This window comes from Girardinichthys multiradiatus, chromosome 8 (assembly GCF_021462225.1).
Source record: "Girardinichthys multiradiatus isolate DD_20200921_A chromosome 8, DD_fGirMul_XY1, whole genome shotgun sequence".
In the NCBI taxonomy this organism is placed as follows: domain Eukaryota; kingdom Metazoa; phylum Chordata; class Actinopteri; order Cyprinodontiformes; family Goodeidae; genus Girardinichthys; species Girardinichthys multiradiatus.
Window position 1 is genome coordinate 37005495 of NC_061801.1, and position 24811 is coordinate 37030305.

At 39.0% G+C, this 24811-nt stretch overlaps 2 protein-coding genes across 3 annotated transcripts in view; one reads left to right on the forward strand and one right to left on the reverse strand.

The window, feature by feature from the left end:
- The window catches only part of niban2a (niban apoptosis regulator 2a), a 52156-nt gene extending 42460 nt beyond the window's left edge, over positions 1 to 9696 (reverse strand). Inside the window, exon 1 of the mRNA XM_047372099.1 lies at positions 9643 to 9696. The gene's annotated coding sequence lies outside the window, so the exon portion shown is untranslated. The remainder of the gene's footprint in view (positions 1 to 9642) is intronic.
- stxbp1a (syntaxin binding protein 1a) overlaps positions 1 to 24811 on the forward strand; it is a 46819-nt gene that overhangs the window by 8314 nt on the left and 13694 nt on the right. For both annotated transcript variants that reach the window (XM_047372100.1, XM_047372101.1), the window contains exons 2-17: positions 8624 to 8673; positions 9662 to 9743; positions 9836 to 9912; positions 10975 to 11053; positions 11392 to 11495; positions 13448 to 13596; positions 15184 to 15268; positions 15607 to 15737; positions 15832 to 15939; positions 16039 to 16099; positions 18369 to 18434; positions 18513 to 18593; positions 18695 to 18833; positions 20284 to 20393; positions 20473 to 20574; positions 24089 to 24174. In XM_047372100.1, the coding sequence (XP_047228056.1) occupies positions 8624 to 8673; positions 9662 to 9743; positions 9836 to 9912; positions 10975 to 11053; positions 11392 to 11495; positions 13448 to 13596; positions 15184 to 15268; positions 15607 to 15737; positions 15832 to 15939; positions 16039 to 16099; positions 18369 to 18434; positions 18513 to 18593; positions 18695 to 18833; positions 20284 to 20393; positions 20473 to 20574; positions 24089 to 24174 (1510 nt within the window). The remainder of the gene's footprint in view (positions 1 to 8623; positions 8674 to 9661; positions 9744 to 9835; positions 9913 to 10974; positions 11054 to 11391; positions 11496 to 13447; positions 13597 to 15183; positions 15269 to 15606; positions 15738 to 15831; positions 15940 to 16038; positions 16100 to 18368; positions 18435 to 18512; positions 18594 to 18694; positions 18834 to 20283; positions 20394 to 20472; positions 20575 to 24088; positions 24175 to 24811) is intronic.

Genomic DNA, 24811 nt, shown 5'->3' on the forward strand with positions numbered 1-24811 from the left:
GCCCTTGATAAAACACAGTGGACCAACACCAGCAGCTGACACGGCACCCCAGACCATCACTGACTGTGGGTACTTGACACTGGACTTCTGGCATTTTGGCATTTCCTTCTCCCCAGTCTTCCTCCAGACTCTGGCACCTTGATTTCCGAATGACATGCAGAATTTGCTTTCATCCGAAAAAAGTACTTTGGACCACTGAGCAACAGTCCAGTGCTGCTTCTCTGTAGCCCAGGTCAGGCGCTTCTGCCGCTGTTTCTGGTTCAAAAGTGGCTTGACCTGGGGAATGCGGCACCTGTAGCCCATTTCCTGCACACGCCTGTGCACGGTGGCTCTGGATGTTTCTACTCCAGACTCAGTCCACTGCTTCCGCAGGTCCCCCAAGGTCTGGAATCGGCCCTTCTCCACAATCTTTCTCAGGGTCCGGTCACCTCTTCTCGTTGTGCAGCGTTTTCTGCCACACTTTTTCCTTCCCACAGACTTCCCACTGAGGTGCCTTGATACAGCACTCTGGGAACAGCCTATTCGTTCAGAAATGTCTTTCTGTGTCTTACCCTCTTGCTTGAGGGTGTCAATAGTGGCCTTCTGGACAGCAGTCAGGTCGGCAGTCTTACCCATGATTGGGGTTTTGAGTGATGAACCAGGCTGGGAGTTTTAAAGGCCTCAGGAATCTTTTGCAGGTGTTTAGAGTTAACTCGTTGATTCAGATGATTAGGTTCATAGGTCGTTTAGAGACCCTTTTAATGATATGCTAATTTTGTGAGATAGGAATTTTGGGTTTTCATGAGCTGTATGCCAAAATCATCCGTATTAAGACAATAAAAGACCTGAAATATTTCAGTTAGTGTGCAATGAATCTAAAATATATGAATGTTAAATTTTCATCATTACATTATGGAAAATAATGAACTTTATCACAATATGCTAATATTTTGAGAAGGACCTGTATTTCATTATTCGATTTCTCATAATTCAGATAAAAGGCATTTGCTGACTGATCCCTGCAAAGTAAAGGTTAATTACAGGATAACACAGATGTAATTGTAAATGGGAAATGTATTCTCAAGATTAAAATTACTATTTTTTTTAAAATGACGGCAGTCTCAACTCTACACACAGGATGTTGTATCCTGTTAAACAGGCTGTCAGCATTTGAGAAGCAACTAATATGTGTGTTTGTTAATGTTTTTAATGTGTGTGTGCACCACTGTGCCAGTTTGGTTTACACAGCTGTATGAATGTGTTTGTTCAGGTCTCTTCCCTTCTTTCTGGCTGCTGTGTTCCTGTGTTGTTTTGTCTCTATCAGAAAGGCCAGAAAGGGAAAATCCACAGTGCAGTTTCCTCCTGACTTTGATTAGCTTTTCATTCATAGCAAAGGGTCAAGTCTGTATTTTTCATCGCAGCGTCTCCAGTGGTAAAATTATTCTTTTAAATTATGATTGTTTAGAAAAGAAGTAGCTAAGGCGGTTAATTTTCTATCCTAAAATAATTTACCCTGCTTTCAGTACGTTTCCCCACTCACTAACTCATATCTTTTTATACCAATTATATCATATCTTAAACTGTGCTTACTGTTTAGAACTGACAACAGAGGTCTTAAATACAGTTTAGGTAAACATTTTCCTAGTAATCTTGAAAATCTTTCATGTTATAAGAAGAGCCCAGTTCATTAATATGGCAAACAACTGGAAAGTTCAAACCGTGACCATAAAAAACAACTAGCTGAATAAGTATAACTTAATCTTAAAATAATTTAGCTAGAAAAATGATTAGTTAAATGAGTTTAAGGTAATTTAGCCATCTCACACTAGTTTAGCTAGAACACCATATGAGCCAAGTTAGTTTCAGCTAACAGAGTTAGCCAAAATTATCTAAGCAAAACAGCTAGCTTATTTAGTTTAGGCTAACTTAGCCACCTTCAACTTTTTTAGTTTAAAGTGAGCTTGAATAAATGTTCTTAGTTTCTGTCTTTGCTTAGTTGTGACACTTAATTTCTTCAGATCTGATATGTACCACATTTAATGTGATCGATCTTAGTCTGGCCCTCCAAAAGATATGCAGTGAAATATTTGGTGGGTGTGGCCTAATTTCTCCACAGTGCCACCTAGAACATAAAAAAAAAGAAAAATCACCTCCAAGCCATGCTTTGACCAGGATTATGAAAATTCAGTAAAAATACATAACTTCTCAGGACCTACAAAAAAAGTCTATTGGAGCCATGGTCAAAACCCGGCAGGAAGTCGGCCATTTTGGATTAGAGCCGCCATTTTCTCTCGTTTACAGATGTCGTATCTGAGCAAACTCCTACAGCTTTTGACTTAGACTTCAAAATGACTAAGTTTACTTATAAAGCATTGGGGATCAAAAGTTGTCAAAAGTTTTTTGCTGCATCAAAGCATGTGGACGTAGCCAAGCCTCAACATCCGACTTTGCGCCATAAAAGACGAATGTGTAATCATTTCCAAGAACAAGCTGCACTAAACTTTCCTCGTCTCATCACAGACCAACTCACAGCACTTTCACAGGTACCTTTACTGACATCCCTTTAGCCCCGCCCACTTAGAACAGGAAGTCGCGTCTTTCACTGGTGGATCTCCCCCTTTTACACTCTCACTCATACAAGCTTCAAGCAGTGTCTGATAACATGGAAAGAGGTGATGTTGAGTCCTACTGTGAACAGTAATTGTTGGCTGGACTGAGTGGGCATGCCGGAGCGTCGAATTTTGAAGTCCCGCCGTTTGCCCACGCCCGGCTCTAAATGACACATGTATGATCCGATTTGCTCCAAATTGGATATGAATGATCTTTGTCAACCACCAAACAGCTCAACTGGACTAAATTGGAATTTCACGCAACTGTGCCCCCTACAATATTTAAAACAGCTATCTCTCACCGGTACATTATCGGAGCGGCACCAACTTTTGTACGCTTCTTCGTAGACGACTGTTCAACACGTTGTTGTGGTCAATTGATGACATCACTTTAGCCACACCCAGTAAAAACAAACAGCTTTCTGTCATGCACATCACTCAATGGCAGTCTGCAGAGGTTTCAAACTTCGTAAGATGGTAAATTAACACACTGTCTTACAGTTTCAGGTCTAAATCAACTTAGAAAGGGTTAATGAATTAACCAATCGGGGTCACAGACTTAATTCAGTTTTTAAACCGTTTTATTTTGCATTGGTGCCATGATGTTTGCTCAGTAGCATTCTAAATGCTTCCATGTGTACTGGCTTATAACAGACTCTACAAACTATCGACTAGAAAGTGGTTCTATAAAGTACTGACGCAAGAAAGCTAAATGGAAATGCATGCCACACTTTTAAGATTATTATTTGTAAAACTAATTTTACTTCCAATTCACAATTATACACATCTTTGTATTGGTCTACCACGTAAAATCAAATAAAATGCACATTAAATCTCTGCTGATGTAATCTGACAAAATATAAAAAGTTTAAGAGGCATGAATAGTTTTTTCAAGGTGCTGTGCAAGATTAGTGCACCCTTATTTGTTTTCTAATTCATTTTGAGCAAATCATGACAGCAATAACTGACAACACTGCTTTGTATTTGCCCCCCAAAAAATCTCTGCTCTGTCAAACTGATAATGTTTCTTAAAAGGCTGCCCTAATAAAGAACCATCTCCGTCATGCGAAACGTGCATCGTCCTGAAACATTTAGTTGCAACAGATACCAGCTCAGTGACTGGAGCTGCTTGTACGTAAGAGGATTTAACAGAGAGGCAAAGAGGAAGAGGAAACACACTAGCTGAAGCAGAGGAAAAGAAAAAATGTCAATGCTTTCCTATTCATATCCTTGCTTTATTTCCTTCTGTCTGCTGGGTGACATGCAAGTTGAGTTTTTAAGAATGAAAGTGAAGCTATTTTAACTCATTTTCTTTGAGCATTTAGTTGCAGTTTTCAGCAGTATTGTAACAGTTGTACCATTTCTTCCTACCAAAGCATTACATTTTTATCAGTTTTGATAGATTTGGTTTGTGTTGCATTTCTTGCCGTGCTGAGAAAGCAGCAAACACATTGGTTTTAAAGCGGAAATCCTTAGAAGACTGAAGCTTAGGCCTCGCTATGACTTCTGTCCTACAGGGGGTCAGATCCAGTTCATCTGGGGGACAGAAGGGACAAGTCTGTCTGTGTTTCTGGAGTCACTGATTCAATTTATTGTCAGATATAGAACAGATAATGAGAAACCAAAATTCTGCTTCTCAAAAAAGTTTAGATATTTTCTCAAAAATTATATTCACTCAGTACATGGTTGGGGTTCCTTTTGCATGATTTACTACATCAGTGCAGCGTGTCATGGAGGAGATCCATCTGTGGCTCTGCTGAGGAGTTAAGGAAGCCCAGCATGTCTGCATTGCTAGATCTGGTGTTTCTGATCTTCCTCTTAACAATACTACATTGATCCTTCTAAGGGGGTTTGGCCGTTAAAACGGGTATTGCCAAGTCCTGCTGGAAAATTAATACACCATCTCTATAAAGCTTGTTAGCAGGGGGAACTAGTAAACTTCACACTGGACTTCAAGCAACATGGATTCTGTGCATCTCTACTTTTCCTCCAGATTCTGGTATCTTAATTTCCAAATGAAAGGTAAACTTTACTTTCAGCCAAGCAACAGTGCAGTCCTTTTGCCCCTTAGCCCAGGTGAAACACTTCTGATGTTGTTTCTGTTTCAAACGTCAGTTAACACAAGAAACACAGCAGTTGTAGAAGTCCTAAAACTGGTGTGTGTGGTCTCTCCTAAAGCACCAACTCCAGCCACAGTCCATGCTTTGCTTCGCTTCACTTCAGTCCTTTAAAAGTTGTACATATCCCTGCTGATTTTGCACTTTTTTGTCTACCATATTTTTTCCTTCCATCAAACTTTCCTTACAAAAAGGTAGATTAAAACTCTCCTTTTGTGGCTTGTGACTGCCTGCAGGATAAATGTCGAATCAGCCGTTTTCCCCTTGATTGTTCAGGGTGTAACATAACATTTCAGTTTAAAAAAATATTTCCATTGGTTTTATGAAATATTTAAATTTTCTGATTTTCAGTTTTCATTTGCTGTACACCATGATCATCATCAAAATAAATAAATGCTTGAACTACATCAATCTGTATGTAATAAATCTATATATTATACAAGTTTCTCTTTTTAAATTCTATTGCTGAAATAAATGACATTTTCACTGTTATTCTAGTTTACTGAGATTTACATTAAGATACAGTTTGGATATAATTTCCTGTTTTATAAGCTACGTTCATTCATTTTGTCAACATTTTCTTCTTTCTATTTATCTACAGGTAGTGTAAGAGTTGTTTTCTATGGAAAAAACAACCAGTCAGCAGCTTCGGTGCCATTTGCTATGTTTGAAGCTAAAGGCCCCCCCTCTCGGCAGCCATGGTCTTTTTTCGATGTGCACTCTTTAATCTGTTTTATTTGAGCTCCTTTAATCTGTGATAATCCATCAGGGTCTGCGTGGCCTCACGTTGTAGCCAGGGACCAAAAGCTTAGCAGTTTGCAGCGATCTAACATGATGTTCAGCAGTCATTCACTGTCGGTGAATTAATCTGATACGGCTGGCAGATGGAGGATACACTGATCAGGCCAATATCAGCACTGGGGCATAAACATGGTAATCATATGGCAGCTGCACAGTTGACGGGGATTTAATCCCAGTGTATGCATGACATGTAAAATTTCCCTGCCATGCCCCTCTTTGGTGAAACAGGGAATAGTCAAACCTGCAAATATTTATGTTGCTGTGATTTTCCTTAATGCCTCAGTTGGCCATATTGGCATCTTAGGTTAAATGAGCTATTTTCATCTCAGTGTCTAGAGAAATATACCTCTAAGGAATATAACACATAAGAGAAAAATGTGCTAATTCTTTCATGGAGGTAGTAGTTTTGAATCTAAAATTAAATGGAATTATAAGATTATCCCTGTTAATGCTTTAATACATAGGTTCCTAACCTTTATCTGATAAGTCATGAAAATGAAACAAGTGCATCGAAAGATATCCTGTTGGTTGATGTGTTTATAGACCACCAATGGTGAAAATTCTCAGTTTATATGAATTTAATAAATTAGGAAAATCCAGAATTCTTAATATTTTGACTGCCAATCACCAATCAGAGCCAATCAAAAGAAAACTGATCTGATCTCTAGCCGATTGACTGGTGAACCTCTGATAATGACCTTGTTAAAATAACTTTTATTAGGAGACCCACCGGATTTTGTTGTTCACCTTTGTTCTCATAATACTTGTGAATAATCCATTACAGAAAATCAGGTTGTATTTGTAAAATTACATTTGATAGATGTTGCCTAGTCTGACATAAAGCTTAATGTCTCAGGATAGCACAGCTTATTTTGTCATAATCATATTTGGATATTTGTCCGCACACTATATATATTTCGTGGCCACAAATTAATATTTCGTGCGCACAAATAAGTACTTTGTGGGCAGAAATTAGTATTTCATGGGAACAAATTAGTATTTCGTGCGCACGCTATATAATTGTTTTTTCTCCCATGTCAGTTCCTGGGCTCCGTACAGTTTTAATAAGGTTTTATTTTAATAAAGATTTAGATATCTTAGCTCAAAATAAACTGGTTCTGTCATGATAAAGTATCTAATTATCTGATGATGGGTTAAACATATCGTTGCCATCTTGAGATATTGGACATGGTTATGTCATGATAGTGGTTACAGTAGCTTTTGTTGTGAGGTTGTGATCATACTGTAAATATTTGATTTTATTGGGGTAACAGAATTGGTTTTGTCATAATAACGGTTTAAATCTGAAAATAACAGGTTTGTTATAACAAGGGTCTAAATATGTTCTTGTCTTGAAATAGAGTTTATTTTACCGTTAAATTAGTGTAGATATCCAATTATTTTAAGATAACTGAGTGAGTTCAGTTATCTGAATGAGCTCAATTATGGTGATGGTTTAAATATCTTACCTCAAAAATAATTTCTCATTGTCTCGAGATATTGGACTTAATTTCACCATAGTAGTGGTTTAAAAATCTAATTATCTCAAGATAGTAGGGCTCATTCAGTGTTTTTAAAAATGCCATTGCCTTGAGAAAAAGCTGGGTATGTCATCAAAGTAGCTGAAAATATTTCAGTATTTTGAGATAACAGGGTTTAAATATCTAAAGATACCTAGTGGTTTTGTTCTGATTAAATGTTGAAGATTTGTCACAATATTGGTTTAATTAAATATCTTGTTTCAAAATGCTGGAGCTGGTTTTGTCTCATCTAGGTGGTCTAAATATCTTATTATCTTAAGATATTAGGGATCATGTTGGCCCAAAAGTTAAAACTCTTTATTAATCTCTTCACACTCTTTATTTTAAGAGTTCATCTTTGTCATGATATTGGTTTAACTAATGACCTCAGCTGGTTCTCTGCAGACTCGGGTTGTTTGGTTGTTATTCTGATGATTTGTTTTTTTACAGAGCAACAACTGAGTCCATTTTAAGGTATAGCATTGCCTGCTGGTTTGGTAACAGTAAAATCAAATGCTCAGATTTTAACTGTGATTAGGACAGCAGGAAAGATTAAGGGTATGACAGTTCCTCTAACTCCTCAACAACTGTTTGATTACACCATCCTCAGACAAACTGGATTTTAACAGAACCTGCTCATGTTCTGCACTGTGTGCCATCATCTTGAGTTTAGTGAATAATACTCAGAGTTCTTCTCTGTAAGCATAACCGCTACAAGCTTTCATTCCTTCCTCCATCAGTTAAAGTCATTAATGACCACAGAGGACGAGATGAAGTTGTCTGGAAGAAGGCAAAGCTACCTAGATAACTAATCCCTCATTAACCAGTTTAGTCCTTTGATAATGTATTTGGAGGTTGGAGGATTGTGTGTTCTTTTTGTATGGTTGTATGGGTGCTTTCAAGGTTTTTCTAATCAAGCAACTTAACTTTTAATTGTGCTTTTTTTTAACCTATAACCTTGTTATTGATGTGGCTTTAAATAGTAATTTTAGTATTATCTGTGTGATATTATGGAAGAGTGCAATATAACCGCTCTGTCTACAGGACACATAAAGAGACTTTACCTTTGAATTAATTGCTTTAATGAGCCTCTTGCAACTGTATCTATTTAACAAAAAAACAAGATGCAATCAGTGCAAAAGAAAATAATTTCTGATTATTTATTTTGCTCCAATATATTTGTTTACCATGATTTGCTTTTACATCTTGTTTTTGTACCTGATGTTATTTGTATCATAAGATTTACTGTTCCATGAAGTCCTAAAGCTATAGTTGTAAATGAGTTTAGATTTATGGAAATAAAAAGCAGGTTCCAGATGTCATCGTGTGAAGAAAGAAATATGCAGATATGTTTGGAGTAAGCCTGCGAGAACAATAGAGGGATCCTTGCCAGATAATTCCCTGAATCTGGGCGTTAATTTCTTATCATCATACCAAGTTTGTGTGATACGACGACATAAAAGCTTAAATCTCTGAAAGGGTGGAAGAATCTGTAGCTCTTTGATATTTTCGCCTCCCATCAGTTTTTATACATAAAAGTCCTTTTGTAGCCGTCATAAAACCCTGATTAAAGGCTCTTTTTTTCTCTTTTTTACAGAGATTATGAATGATGTTATCAAGAAGGTGAAGAAGAAGGGAGAATGGAAGGTGAGAAGTTCATGTTTTCGCTTTCTGTTGGTGCATCATGTTTCAAAGAGAACTTTAATTTGGACTAACTTGTGGTGCCATCACTTGTTAAAGAATTTAAGTTTTTTTTAATTTAACGTATAAATGCAACTTTCTTTGTACCATATTTAGTTTTAGGTAATCCTTCTAGAACATGAAATGGAGGTTTCTTCTTCCACCTTTGAAAATGTGAATATTGTGGTTGAAAATAGTTTACACACCCCAGTTAAAATTCCAGCTTTTAGAAGGTTCACTTTTTTCCTTTAATGTGACATCTATCCTGCACAATTACACTGAAAAAACAAACCTGTTAGAGAGAAAAATGTAAAATAAAAAACTATAAAACGTGGTTGCACGGGTGTGTACACCTTTCAACTAATTGTTGAAACTTTAATCAGGCGATTTTGGTGAAATACCATTTTTGTAAATATGTAATACTTGAACACAAAACAGGCTAGAACAGAAAAGTTGAACAGAACAGATAAAAGTCAGACAATATTGTGTATTTAAAGTGATTCGTTTGACTGGAAGTGATGTTAAGGGAATGTAACAGTAGTAATAGTGAAATGTAGAAGTAAACAATTTAATTTAGCATTTTAGGGCTTAGGGGATGAGTGTTTTTGGTCTTTTTGCACCAAATCTCAGGTTTTCTTGCAGATTTGTAAGGATATATTTCCCAAGCTTTCAGTAAGAAAATTTTAAAAGTTGTCAAAAAAAAAGAAATCAAGCTGAGGACCCTTAAAAAAAGCTCTTTTAACTATTCTAATGTTCAGGAAAATGAGACTGCATTTCTATGAACCTTATGTTATCCCTTTGATCATAACTGCATCAAAATTTATTTTTCTTTCTGAAATCACATTAGAAAAACTGAAAATAGATGTGTCAGCGTTTCTTAAAATTACCTAAAAACTAAGATATTCCTTTAATTTTGCCAGTTTGGATGAAACTCACATTTTCCCTCTGTCTCCAGGCTCTGATTGTGGACCAGCTGAGCATGAGGATGTTGTCCTCCTGCTGCAAGATGACAGACATCATGACAGAGGGCATTACCAGTAAGAGACAAATACTATTCATCTCTGCTTTGTTTCGTGCAACTGGGAATGTTTAACTGCATACCTCCATGTGTCTGCCTCTGCCTTGAAAGTTGTTGAGGACATCCACAAGCGACGAGAGCCTCTGCCCAGCCTGGAGGCCATTTACCTGATTACACCAACAGAGAAGGTAAGGATGTCAAATCATAAATTAACTGCTGCCGGACTCAAGAAATCATTGAAATAGATCTTGTCTGACATGATGAAGTAGGCTAAAAGATTTCAAAAAGCAGCGCATCTTGCTCCGAACACAAGAATCTGAAGAGCAGATGAGAAAAAAAGTCACTGACATCAACCTAGAAAGGCTTACAAAGCCATTTCTAAAGCTTTGAAGCTCCAGAGAATCAGAGGAATGAACCAAAAACACGACATTGGCCATTTACATCGGCTTATAGGCAAAACAAGCAAAAAAATATAAAAAATAAACAAATAAAGCACACAATCTCCATCCAAACATAGTTATCAGTCATGGTTTATGTACATACTACCCCATAATGTAACATGGTTATCCAATTTCAGATAGATACTGTAATAAATACATGATCAATCAAACAGAAACCAGAGGGCCAATCTACCAAAATTACTCCAAGAGTGCATCCATGATTCATCCAGGAGGTCAAAGAAAAACCTAGAACAACATCTAAAGCACTGTAGACCTTACTTGCCTACGTTAAGGTCAGAGTTCATGGTTCAGCAATAAGAAAAGAGACTGGCCCAACAAATGCCTTTCTCACATTTACCCCAAAATGTTCTTGATTGAGACTTTTAGGAAAATATTTTGTTGAGTTAAGATGGAGCTTTTTAAAAGTGTGCATAGGAATATACATTAAAACATAAAATTTATAAAATTGTAATGCATTTAACAGCATTCAGAAAAAGAACATCATACTACCAGTCAAACATTGTGATGGTAGTCTGATGATCTGAAGCACAACAGCAAGTCTAAGATACTTAAAATAAATCAAGGTTTTGGAGGCATCTAGTCAAAGTCTGGCCTTAAGGCAGACTGAGATGCTGTAGCGTGACCCTAAACAATCCCTTTAAAAGGTTTAACTTCAGCCTCCAATGTAGCTAAATTAATCAGAACTGTCTCATTAACCTCAACCCAGTTTAGCACATTTGCTGTACACACTTATACAGTACGTGAACTTTACGACCACATAAAACCATGTCTGATTTCTTCTCTTTTCAGTCTGTCCACACGCTCATCGGGGACTTCAAAGACCCCCATTCAGCTAAATACAAGGCAGCCCATGTCTTCTTTACGGACTGTGAGTAACGCAAAAATACACCCCTTTGCAATGTCCCTTTTAATGCAACTACTACTCCACAAACGTATTAAACGTAGTATTAAAAAATACATTGTGCTAATGTCAGCGGCCAGTGTTTGAGAACTTGAACAGATTCTTTAAAAAGGCTGAAATGTTTCATCTGCATCAAACTCAGGAAAGTTGTTTGAAAAAAGCCTTACTAAAATTATGAGTTCCTGCCCCAAGTGTATAAAATGTAGTTATATTCTTTATTTAACCTTATAGAACACTGGTCAGTTGAAATAGGTGTAAACGAGTGCAGACGGAGGAAAAGTAATTGCTTTCTCTGTTTTTACCAGCTTGCCCTGATCCACTCTTCAATGAGCTGGTTAAGAGTCGGACCTCCAAATTCACCAAGACTCTGACAGAGATTAACATCGCCTTCTTGCCCTACGAGTCTCAGGTAAACATGCAGCCAAACGTTATGGTCCTGTAGTCTCCGTCTTGCCGCTTTTCTTCTTCTGACATTGCTACTATCAAACTGATTTTCTACAATTCTTTGCTAATTAATGCACATTATACTTTTCCCGCTGCTTGCATCATTTTTTGAAAGCACTATTTAAAAAAATAAAACTTGGATTTTTTTTTTTTTTACCAAACATACAAGTGACTATAGTATCCAAGTGTTAAATTTATCTTTGATGTCCTGATGGGAACCTCAAGGCCCAATAATACAAGGCCTCCATGATTATTGTTACAGTGAAGGGAAAACGTCTACAATTCCATACATAGACATTTGAGTCTAGAACACTTTGGTATACAAAGGAGTTCATGCTCATCTCAATATCTGTAAGGTGTCCCAATTTTGGCCCTCTCATCATCCCACCCCCACCATGGAGGGAAGTTTTCATGAGGTTTTTGTCCTAATCTGTTTAATTTTTTCCAAATATGGTGATGTGAGATATGTCCAAACCTCTCTACCCTGGTCTCTACCTAGAGAACATTCTTCCTGTGGTTTAGTTCATTTAGATACAGCTTTGCAAACCTAGGTCTAGTTGCCATATTGTTTCTAGAAAACTAAGGCAGTCTCCTGTCAACATTTCCCAAAAACCCACATTTGTCCAGTCTTTTTCAAATTGTCTTGTCATGAACTTAACCATTTTTCCTTCCCCTAAACATTCCTTGTGTTAAGCCTCTTCTGAACCCAAGACAATATCAGCAGGGACCTTTTTCAGATGGAAGTCAATGTTGCATTTATTTGTTATTTATTCACGTAAATAAATTCATAAAGTTCAATATTATTCCATTGGTATTACATTTCATAATGAGTTGTTCTGCGGATTTACTAAACCTAAGGAATTTGAAAGAAACTGTCAGGTGATAGACTATGGGATGTTGTAGGTAAAGTAAGATGTCGTCTGCATATTGGAGCATACTTATGATGCAAACAGGTATTTCAGTGTTAGCGCTGGAACTCCTGAATATTGCAACTCTCTCTTTTTGTCCTCAAAACAGGGACTAAACAAAATAAATCTTGTTTGTTGAGGAAGCCACAGACAGAGATTCCAGAAATAAAAAGCCTAAGCAGTAGCAGTTAAAGATTGATTATAGCAGGCAGGGAAGAAGCGATGCTGTGAAGGACACAGACAGAAATACTAGCAGTGAAGCTGTTTTGTTTATTGCCAAAGTCTGAGATAGATGCAGAGCGAGAAACACAACCACAGGCTCAGGTGGCAGATGCTGAAAGACTCACATTTGTCACATTGACTTATTTTCCTCCCTTCTTTCATGCCCTTCATATATTTCGGCCACCGCTCCCTTGCTCAGAGTGCTTCTGTAATTTTCCTCCAGCCATTTCTTTATCCTTGTTACTGTACATCACCAACACTCTCAGCTCTTCCTTCATTTTCATTATTTTTTCCTCCATCTTTCCCCCATTAACCCATTCTGTCCATATTTAGCGATTCAGCGTGGCCCACAATGCCTTCCTCCTCTGCTGTCAGCATGGATTAATTCAGAGTCGGTGGCTTTCTGCTCGGGGCAAAGCTCCGCATTTCCGGCCCGCCTACCTAAAGCAGATTGCGTTAGCTTTATTGGATGGGAATGGATCTACACAGCAGTTTGTAGCCAATAGTTGCTAAGCCAATGCAGAAGACCCTTCTGCAGAACAGATGTGTTCATGTGATTCTGGACAGATGGGATAGGGGGAAGGAGAGGAACCAATTAGAGGAGGATGGTAAAAAAAATGTGACAGAGCAGAGGAAAGGGGAGAAAAAAACAGTTGTGACAAGAAAACTATCAGGTTTAAGAAAAATAAACGGAACAGGTTAATCTAAGGGAGACAAAAAAAAAAAAAAAGCTAAAATCTACAAACAGACGCATAAAATTCATTAAAAAGATACACCGTCTTTGCAGGTGTATTCTGTGGACAACCCAGATGCCTTTCACAGTTTCTACAGCCCTCATAAGGCCCAGCTGAAGAACCCGGTAATGGAGAGGCTGGCCGAGCAGCTGGCCACGCTCTGCGCAACCCTGAAGGAGTACCCGGCTGTCAGATACCGAGGGTGAGCAACAGGGGGTGCCTGAATACTGCCTTTGATTACAAGATGGTGGTCAAACCCACAACAGTTATTCATTTTATATTTCATTATCTTAAGAACATCGGCTCATATCCCCGTCTACCTCTAATCCCAAAGACATTTTGTCACTCCTCCAGTAATTGTAGTGATTGAGATGTTGTGATTTAATAAACCATTCATGAAGACATTTGAGGGCACTACAGTACAGTGTTTTCAAAACTCTGGAATTTTTTTTTCCACATTTTCTTGAGTTACAAACCGATTCTTTAATAGATTTGGGTATTTTGTTTCTGTTGCCAATAGCTTGTTAATCCAGTGCTTCATAAGCATTCTCACCCCTGATAACCCCTGATATATTTCACTGAAGCACCTTTGACAGCAATCACAGCCTCAAGTCTTCTTCAGTATGTCTCGAAAAGCTCGGGACACGTATTTTGAATATTTTCTTCCAATTTTCTCCATAGAACATGTAAAGCTCAGGTTGGATGGACATATTTGGCCACATTTAGGTCTTTCCATTTATGTTTAATTGGATTTAAGTCCAGATTCTGGCTGAGCTCAAGAACATTGACAGACTGCTGAGGAAGCAACTCCTTGTGATCCTGTTTGTGGGTCTTTGTTGTGTTAGAAGATGAATCTTCACTCTAGTCTGAGGTCCAAAGCCATTTTGAAGAAAATCTGGCTGCTGCCTTCCAACAATCCATTGCATGCTAGTTACCTTGTTTCTGTTGCATCAGGCATAACTGGCAGGTTGTGTTAGCAATGCTTGATCTTCTGGATTGTTCCCCTATCTCCACATGGGAACACTGGTTAAGCGCCCCATCTTCCCTGATTACTCAGATACAGACTGCCAATTCTTTGGATGGTTAAAGTGGTTCCAAACCTCTTCTATTTCTAAATAATGGAAACCACAGAGCATTTTGAGAAGTTCTGTGCAGCCGGATGTTTTTTGTATCCTTCCCCAGATTTGTGCCTCAACATTATCCGGCCTTTGAGGTCTACAGAGAATTTCTTTGACTTTTCTGCTTGGGTTCTGCTGTGAAATGCTCCGTTATCTCTGAGACTTCTTTCAGAGATGGAATATTTCTTTTTCTAGAAAAAAGAAATGTTTATTCTCGACAACAACAATGGGCTTCAGGTCTCTCTTTAAAAAATGCTTTTATATTTAGCTGAGTTAAATAAATCAATTAAAAAGTAGATTTGGCTGGAACCAGGTCTGGTAGGTGTAGTAGTGCTAGTGTATGTAAACTTCTGAATTCAAAGAAAGATACAAAAAAATTCTAAAAATATTCTGTCCCATTATTCTGGCTTTTACACCCCAAAATACTTTTCAAAATCATAACTAACCTAAACAACAGGAACAGGAAACGTTCAGTCGGATTTAAAGTCAGTGAGAAAAAAAAGTGTCTCTTTATACGGTCTATGTAAATATCTGCTTCCAACTGTATTTATCCAAGTTATTAAATGTAATGCGGATATGAAGCACAAAGAAATTCTCCCTTAGAAAGTTTATTTAAATGCATTTCATTGTTTAATACGTTTTTACTCGTCCTTCTGTTTTCGGCTTGCTAGGGAGTACAAGGACAATGCCACCCTGGCCCAGCTGGTTCAGGACAAACTAGATGCCTACAAGGCTGATGACCCCACAATGGGAGAGGTGAGCTCAACCAAATTAACTGAACATCCCGTTAAAAGTGTAATTTCTGATGTAATGTCTTTTCTTTAAAGATCTTTGTTAAACAATGTTCAGCATGTTGGAGAATTCAGGAACATAAACCTAGGTGTTTGCGGGAAGAATGCTTCACCACTTTGCAAACGTTCTCAAGATGAGACCTCTCTGAATATGCTGCAGTGCTGAAATGCAGGAATAGATGTAGAGCAACAAAGGCAATGAAAAAAAAAAAAAACAGGATTTAGTCTGTTTCTTCTTCTCTGGTTTTAATTATATTTTCCCTATTGCATCATTAATGTCTGTAAGTGCATGTTATTCTGCAGGGTCCAGATAAGGCCCGCTCACAGCTGATCATCCTGGACAGAGGTTTCGACCCAGTTTCACCTGTCCTTCATGAGCTTACCTTTCAGGCCATGGGCTACGATCTGCTGCCCATCGAAAACGACGTCTACAAGTGAGGAAAACAGCAGGAATGCGATCGAAAATCATTTTGAATATACTCAGATTTGAGGCTAAACCATTTCTCTGGCTGTCTGAACCTCCCTCAGATATGAGACCAGTGGCATTGGAGACTCGCGTGTGAAGGAGGTTCTTCTGCATGAAGACGATGACCTGTGGGTGAGCTTGAGACACAAACACATAGCCGAGGTGTCCCAGTAAGTACTTTCCTTTATCTCGTGTTCACAGTTTTACAATATTACTATTTCTGTGCTGTTATTTCAGTGGAGTTCATTTTCTTTATGCTCTGCTATCAGGGAAGTAACACGTCAGCTGAAAGAGTTTTCCTCCAGCAAGCGGATGAACACCGGAGAGAAGGTAAAGACGTAAACCTGCAGAAACAGATTTGCTAATAGTGCTAGAGTCAAACTTTAAATCTGAAACATGGACTTTAAAACCCAATAGACCCTCATAGAATGAAATAAACTAATATAATTTATATTCTAGAGGTGTAAAGATACGTGTAGTCATAGTCATTTCGGTGCCCACGTGTACAGAATGAATACAGTGCTGTTTTTAACAATTATACGCTCCACCGTGCAACAAAAACAGAACCAAAACAAATCAGAACTCCCAGCTAGCACTAATTCTGCTTTCAGGGAAGATTAATGATTCTTATTCAGCGACAGAGGTGATGGAGAAAGAAAGGTGGACTGAACCAAAGCTTCAAGTCAGCACGTTTCAACAGAGATGAGATAGGTAGTTCTTAATTACTTAATCACTCACCTTCGCATTCAACCAGCCCCAAATGCAAGGTGAGTCTTTCTAATGGCAGACATGCAGACCAGGGGTCTGTCTAGCAACATCAGTTGCCCTTCTATGGTGCATTCAGGTACAACTGGGAACTCAATCTCCAGTCGGTTCTATACCGGCTATGTTCTGAAATCCTAGAACATGCTGATGAAATCAAATTATTGTCACAGTATTTTAACTTTCTTTTTATAACGTTAAATGACACAAACAAAAAACAAAAATACATTTGTTTATTTCTATGATTATGACTTTTAAACCGAGGTATATACTAAACCGTAGTGTTTGTGCACCTTTACACCCCTATTATATACAATCTACAGAGCTAATCAGCGACTTGTTGCTTTTCACATTTACACAGAGATCCGTTTGTTTTAGCTGAGGCAGGCAAAGTCCCACTGTTAAAATAAAGACATGCTGAAGAGGATACAATCTGCCAACTGGCCTACAGAGAAATGGAGAAACATTTTGTGGACTGATGAAAGTAAAATTGTTTTTTGTGGGTCCAAGGGCCACAGACACTGAACTGAAGCCAGAGTACACTGAAGACAGTGAAGCATGGTGGTGTAAGCATCATGCTAAGGGTCCTCTATGGTGTTGTGCCTATTTATCGCATACAAGGGATCATGGACCAGTTTCCATACATCAAAATACTGTCATGTTGACTTATGCTGATGAGGAAATGCCCTTGGAATGGGTGTTTCAACCAGATGACCCCAAACACACCAATAAGTGAGCAGCATCTTGGTTCCAGAGCAACAAAATCAAAGTTCTGGAGTGGCCAGCCTGATCCCCGGACCTTAATCTGATTGAAAACTTGTGGGGTGTTTCTGAGGCAAAACCAAGAAATGCAAAGGAATTGTGAAATGTTGTCAAATCTTCCTGGGCTGGGATACCTGTTCACGGGTTCCAGAACCGGGTCCACTCCATGCGGGCTTGAGCTTTACTCGTGTTTTTAGCGTACTTCTATTATATTGAACCCCACTGTACAGGGTCTGTGCCTGGAACTTCAAGGTTACGTTTCTTGAGTTTAAAGGCTAATGTCCAGAGCCCAACTTATGAATGTCCAGGAAGTACCGTTTACATTCCAGAAAGGCCTCAAAGTAATGTTCAAGTACCAAAAAAGTATTCTGTAAATTCCAGAAAGTACCTTATGAGGACAGTATCATTTACAGTCCAGGAAAGCACCCTTTAAATTTGAGGAAGTACCCCATAATTTCCAGAAATGAAGTCGTTAAATTGCAGCAGACTGATTTATTTAATTACTTTTATCTAAACAGGTAATCTCATTGAGACTGCTAGTTTCATTTACAAGAGAGACCTGTAGAATGGAAAAACTATCTTAGGATCCTATATAACTTATATACAATTATTTTTATAGTGATATATGACTTTTTTGTGTGTTTTTGGTGTCGTATAAATACTTCAGGCTTCATATTGAATACATCTTTGGCATGATTAAACATTTCCAAGTACTATTTTGATATATTCTGAAATGTTGAATATCACGTTTTTTTTCCACTCAGGAGGCCGTCTCAGCAGTGTAATAATTTCCATGTAAAAATTAAGGGCTATTTGGTTTTGGATCAACTTTGATTTGATTATATAATTTTTCATTATTAATCTCTTTTCAATAATTCATTTACAAATTGCTCAACCCTAACTAGATCTTTGAATTTATTTGAATTGTTTCTAAGATTCTAAAAAATATTACCTTTAGACTTTTGGGCAGTTTTTAATTAATTATGTTTTATTAGTTACAATTTATAGAAAAAAGAGCATTTGTATCTATTATGTTTTTAGTAGTTGAAAGTTAATGATGCTTGTGTTTAAACAGACCACAATGAGGGATTTGTCCCAGATGCTGAAGAAGATGCCCCAGTACCAAAAGGAGCTCAGCAAGGTGGGTGCATGTTGTTCATATATAACAGCATTCCTTTCTTTGGGTATGAAAGCCAATAGTCTTATTGTCTTTTTGCAGTATTCCACTCACCTGCAGCTTGCTGAGGACTGCATGAAGCATTACCAGGGAACAGTGGACAAGCTGTGCCGCGTGGAACAGGTGAGGGAAGACTACCTGAAAAAGAAAGAGAACAAGAACTAAGCTTGAAATATAAAGGGAACAGTCATGTTGTGAAGCATATTGAAAGTTTTCTTTTGCAGGATTTGGCTATGGGCACCGACGCTGAAGGGGAGAAGATCAAGGACCCCATGAGGGCCATCGTTCCCATCCTGCTGGATGCCAACGTCAGCACATACGACAAAATCCGCATCATCCTGCTGTACATCTTCCTCAAGAATGGTGAGGAGATGACTAATGCAAGCAACTTAACTGCTGCAATAAACCTCTCATGGTTTTACTTTTACATTTTATTGACTGATGCAGGACACACACTCTACAAAACCATTTATCCTATACTCAAATTTATTAATCCAGCATAGATGGGTTCTTAAATTCAATACTCTTCCAGAGTTTTCCAGGCTGCTCGGGACACTCTTACATCCCTAGATTTATCTTTGAAGGGACAATATCTAACTTCATATTCATGGTACAGTGCTTTGGAAAATTATTGATGCCATTTGAACATTTTGGCACATTAAATGTATTTAATTGGGATTTCATGTGAAATAGCAACACTAGGTAGAACACTAGGTAAAAACCTAAACTTATTTGCAAAATAACTCAAACAGGCTAGATGAAGAGAATCTGTGAACATCAGTTTTAGAGGCTAAACACAGAGCTAGGTTTGGGCTTTGACTAGGACAGACACATGAATATGATATGATCTTAATTTAATTGGTGTAGATTTAGGCAAACCCCTGTGTCAGTATCAACTCTGAATAGTTTCCCTGTACCTTCTGAGGAGAAAGAAAACCCATCCCCGCAGCATGACGCTGCCACCACCATGTTTCACTGGCAGGCAGTCTTCGTTACCCTCAAAACAAAGCATTTTGAATCTAGACCAAACTAGTTTTGGTCTCAACTGACCAGAGCACCTTCTTCCACGTTTGTTTGGCAGTTGGAGAGCCAACAATCCACGTCTTTGTCGATTTGTAATTGTGCCATCCTCTTTCCACTTTGAGATGACGGATTAGACCCTAATCATGCTTTAAATGTCTCCAGCACTAATGGTCTTGTTGAAAGCTCTGAGGCCTTTACAGAACAGCTACATTTATTCTGAGACTGAATCACACACAGAGGCATTCAGAGGTACCTTCTAAAAGCAGCTGGTTGCTCAGGGACATGATGTTCTGTTTATTTGTAAAGAAAAAGTAAAACCATGTATTTTATGTTTAATTTCACGACTATGCCCTCTTTGTGTAAGTCTATGCAACAAAATTCCAGTAAATGACATTGAAGTTTGCAGTTGTAACCTGACTAAATGTGAAACGGCTGAAGGGATACGTATATTTTACAAGACAGTAAATACCTGAGGACTTTAAAATTTGCTGTTTGCTTTGAAAGTAAAATAATTCATTTGATCTTAAGATCGTTGGTTTCTTTCATTTCAAAAGAAATAAAAAAAAATTGACCAGTCCTTTATCTTAAAGTTGCTAAAAGGAGCTAGGAGAGATAGTCATCTTGAAGTCAAAGGTAAAAGACAGAAGGCAGTGATGTTAAACTAAATAAATTATTTTCTAACCTCATCTCAAAATGCAATTTATTTTCATCCCAGTGGAGCCGAATATATTAAAAGGTAACCAGCTGAAGATATACAGTTATATAAGGTTTGACCTGTGTGTGCTTTCAGGAATTACAGAGGAGAACCTGAATAAGCTGATCCAACACGCTCAGATCCCTCCTGAGGACAGCGAGATCATCACCAACATGGCTCACCTGGGGGTCCCCATCGTCACAGATGTATACTTTCCTCTTATTGCATCTTACTTTTGATCATCTAATGTATGTTCTAGCTTTTCTTTTATCTTTCCCTTCTCAGTCCACTCTTCGCAGAGGAAAGAAGATGGACAGGAAGGAGCGTGTGAGCGAGCAGACCTATCAGCTTTCTCGCTGGACTCCGCTGATCAAGGACATCATGGAGGTACAGTATTTCTTCCAGGCTTTATTCCACGTCCTCTGCTCTCGAGTTTCATCAACGGGTGTACGTTTTTAAATTGGTCACAAACTCTCTGCTGTCTGACTACCGCTTTGGATTTCAGATACTTTTTCTGTAGTTTACTTTTAATCACGTTTATTTACCGTATTTTCCCGACTATAGAGCGCACCTCAATATAAGCCGCACCGGGCTAAAAGCCGCTGATATCGACTGAACTGATTACATAGTTTAACTGAACATAATGTTTAGTTACTGAATGGTGCCTGTAGCATAAAAGTGAAAGTGGTGATCAAACAAATCAGAAAAGCTATTGATTGGTTTATTCATCGTCCTCCTGCGCACTGAAATCATCTTCAGTGTCGGAGTTGAACAGCCCCAGAAGAGCTTCGTCACATACCTTTTCTGTGTCGATGTCAGTGTTGTTCAGTGTCCCACCTGTCTCGTTTTTTTCACTTTCTGCTAAAGCGCCCGCTGGCGGGTGAAGAGAAATCCACAGAAAAGCCGCACCTCGTTATAAACCGCATGGTTCCAAGCATGGGAAAAAAGTAACGGTTTATAGTCGGGAAAATATTTTGATGTAGTATTTGTTGGGGGCTGGCTATCGCGGTAATATTCAAACTTTCAAATTTATGCGCGAGATCCATTTACCTTTGCCAATTCACACCCCTATTTCATTCAAACATTGCGTCCCTCTCTACTTCCACTCCAAGTTTATTTTTTGTATTATCTGTAACTATAAAGATAAAATTCATTAAAATTCTCTGTACTGTTTAAATTATCTGAAAACATATTACTTTATTATTGGATTCTGATGGGCCCGTTGACTCATGAATGACAGCTTTTAACCCTTGATCAAACCAAATTAATAATAAATAATAACTTAGTTATTTATTGAAGTTATTAAACTAGATTTACTTACAGTGGACTGAATAACATGTAAAGATTAGCTTTAAAAGGTTATCTGCAAAAAGAAGAGATGAAATCCTCTGGTCCCCAAACCAGACCCCCTCCGGCCCTCGGCTGCGTCTAGAAATCCTGTCCATAAAAGTTATGAACAGGACCGGTGACAAAGGGCAGCCCTGCTAGAGTCCAACATGCACCAGGAACAGGTCCGACTTAGTGCCGGCAATGCGGACCAAACTCCTGCTCCGCTTGTACAGAGACCGGATGGCCCCTAATAAAGGGCCCCCCGATTCCATACTCCTGGAGCACCCCCCACAGGGCACCACGAGGGACACAGTCGAATGCTTTCTCCAGGTCCACAAAACACATGTGGACTGGTTGGGCAAACTCCCATGAACCGTCCAGTACCCTGCAGGGAGTGTAGAGCTGGTCCAGTGTTCCACGGCCGGGATGAAAACCACACTGCTCCTCCTGAAGCCGAAGTTGGACTCTCGGCCGGACTCTCCTCTCTCACCCTGACGTAGTGTGATCCCTGTGTAGTTGGAACACACCCTCTGGTCACCCTTCTTATATAGGGGGACCACCACGCCAGTCTGCCAGTCCAGAGGCACTGTCCCTGACCGCCACGCAATGTTGAAGAGGCGTGTCAACCATGACAGCCCTACAACATCCAGAGACTTGAGGTACTCAGGGCAGATCTCATCCACCCCCGAAGCCTTGCCACTACAGAGCTTTTTAACCACCTCGGTGGCTGACCCCCTCTAGCCAAGACCTACAGCATGCACTGGGGCGGTTCGCAGCAGAGTGTGAAGTGATTGGGATGAGGATCAGCTCCTCCAAGTCCGAGGCCATGGTTCTCGACCGGAAAAAGGTGGCTTGTCCTCTTCAGGTTGGAGGGGAGTTCCTGCCTCAAGTGGAGGAGTTTAAGTATCTCGGGGTCTTGTTCACGAGTGAGGGGAGAATGGAGCGGGAGATCGACAGACGGATCGGTGCGGCGGCCGCAGTAATGGGGGCGCTGTGCCGGTCCGTTGTGGTGAAGAGAGAGCTGAGCCGAAAAGCGAAGCTCTCGATTTACTGGTCGATCTACGTTCCTACCCTCACCTATGGTCATGAACTTTGGGTCATGACCGAAAAAACGAGATCCCGGATACAAGCGGCTGAAATGAGCTTCCTCAGTAGGGTGGCCGGGCACTCCCTTAGAGAGTAGGGTGAGGAGCTCAGCCATCCGGGAGGGGCTCGGAGTAGAGCCGCTGCTCCTCCACATCGAGAGGAGCCAGTTGAGGTGGCTCGGGCATCTATACCGGATGCCTCCTGGACACCTTCCAGGAGGTGTTCCAGGTACGTCCTACCGGGAGGAGGCCCATGGGACGGCCCAGGACACGCTGGAGGGACTATGTCTCTCGGCTGGCCTGAGAACGCCTTGGGCTCCCCCTGGAGGAGCTGAAGGAGGTGTCTGGGAGAGGGACATCTGGGTGTCTCTGCTGTCCCCTGGTCGCGGATAAAACGGAAGACAATGAGTATGAGTTTTAAAGGTATTTTGTTATAATGGATACAAAAACACCCTTTGGCAGGTACATATTGACACTTGGTCGGTACTTCCCCGCAGTAGATGGTACCACCTTTTATCAACATCTGTTGACATCATAGCATCCTAAATAGCCCAAAACATCCCCTAAAATTAAACCAATGACTTATTTTCCAAACCTATATTGTTTGTCAACTGATGTGTAAAAAATTGCTAATTTGCTGGCTAACGAACTAAGCAGTTCAACCTAGATTATTTTAAATATTTTATAAGTTTTTTTTGGAAATGTTAGGTACATCAGCAAATGTCAAGAAACTTCTCCAGTTGTTTGTTTCTATTAACATTGAAAAAGATTCTATCAATAGGTTTTCATTTTACAATTAGCTTATTTGCCAACTGATGCCACGCTAATCGGTCTAACCTAACAATCTTTCAGCCATTTTTCAAAAATCTCAAGTACATAAGATGTGGAAATCATCTAAAACTCTGTCATTCTAATTAAACCATAAAAAATTCAACTTGTAACTTGTTTCCAACATTAGCAGAAATGTTAGCAGAAATTACTCAATCAGGCTTTGGACAGTCAAGCTAATCGAATCAAATAAGCCAAACCTAGATATTCTTGTAATCAATTAAGAAACAACATTTTATGTGAGGAATTAATCTGTAATTTATTTTACAGTTTAAGTCTTGGTCATTAACTAGTTGACTTTAGAGAAAGTTGCTACTGGGTGCTAACCAAGATGACAAAGCTAGACTGTTAAACCCTTTAGATTTTCCTGCCATTTTGTTTACAAAAATGTTTTTTCCACAGCCCAGAAAAATTACAGAGAATGATCCAGCATATAATTTGTCAAAGCAGTGTACAATAATTAGCTGATAGGTTATTTTCCTCCAACTTAACATATACCCAAATCAGCTTTAGTCAAAAACCACAATCTTCTTTTTGTACTTCATCAACATATTTAGTCACTCATCAAGTGGAAGCCCTAAAGTGGTTACCAAGCTCTGAAGCATTTTAAGCACCTGTTTATATGCCTGTGCAATAATTGTTGCTTTGTTTCCCTGCAGGATGCCATCGATGATAAACTGGACACTAAACACTACCCCTACATCTCCACCCGTTCCTCTGCTTCCTTCAGCACCACTGCAGTCAGGTACACACAGAGGGAGATACACAGTCACACAGTGGAGTTGTGGCTTATTTCACTCTACAAACAAACATCGAGGGTTTGGATCAGTTCTAATTAGGGACAGAAGATAAGTCTGAAGAAGATATATTTACACTCACAGAAGACGAAGGTTACCGATGACCGGCATGCAGGTGCCGGCCTGTAAACATTCTTCCATTTTAATATGATTGTGTATTTATTTTTGTAAGCTCAAACTGCTAAGTGGCAGTTAGCCACAGTTAGCAATACTCAACCACACCTAGACATTTGTTGTTTTTCCAGCAATGCTGTTTAATAAATGTTTAGCACATAAATATCAAATGTTACCAAAAGCTTGGGAATTGTTAAAAACTCAGTTTTCATTCTATTTTCAGCCTAAATCGTGCTTCCACTTGCTAGCTTGATTGCCTTAGCAAACAAGTTACCATATTTTGCTAATTTCAACTGGCAATCACCAAATCTGGGCATTTTTTGAGCATGTTTGAAGCAAAGGCTCACAGAAAATGGTAAAGATATTACATCAGTTTCTCCCTTTTGCAAAACAGTTCAAGGTGATTAAGTTTTTGATGTTTTTAGTTGTCGCTCCTGACCGACATGCAAAACATTTTACCGGAATAATGCT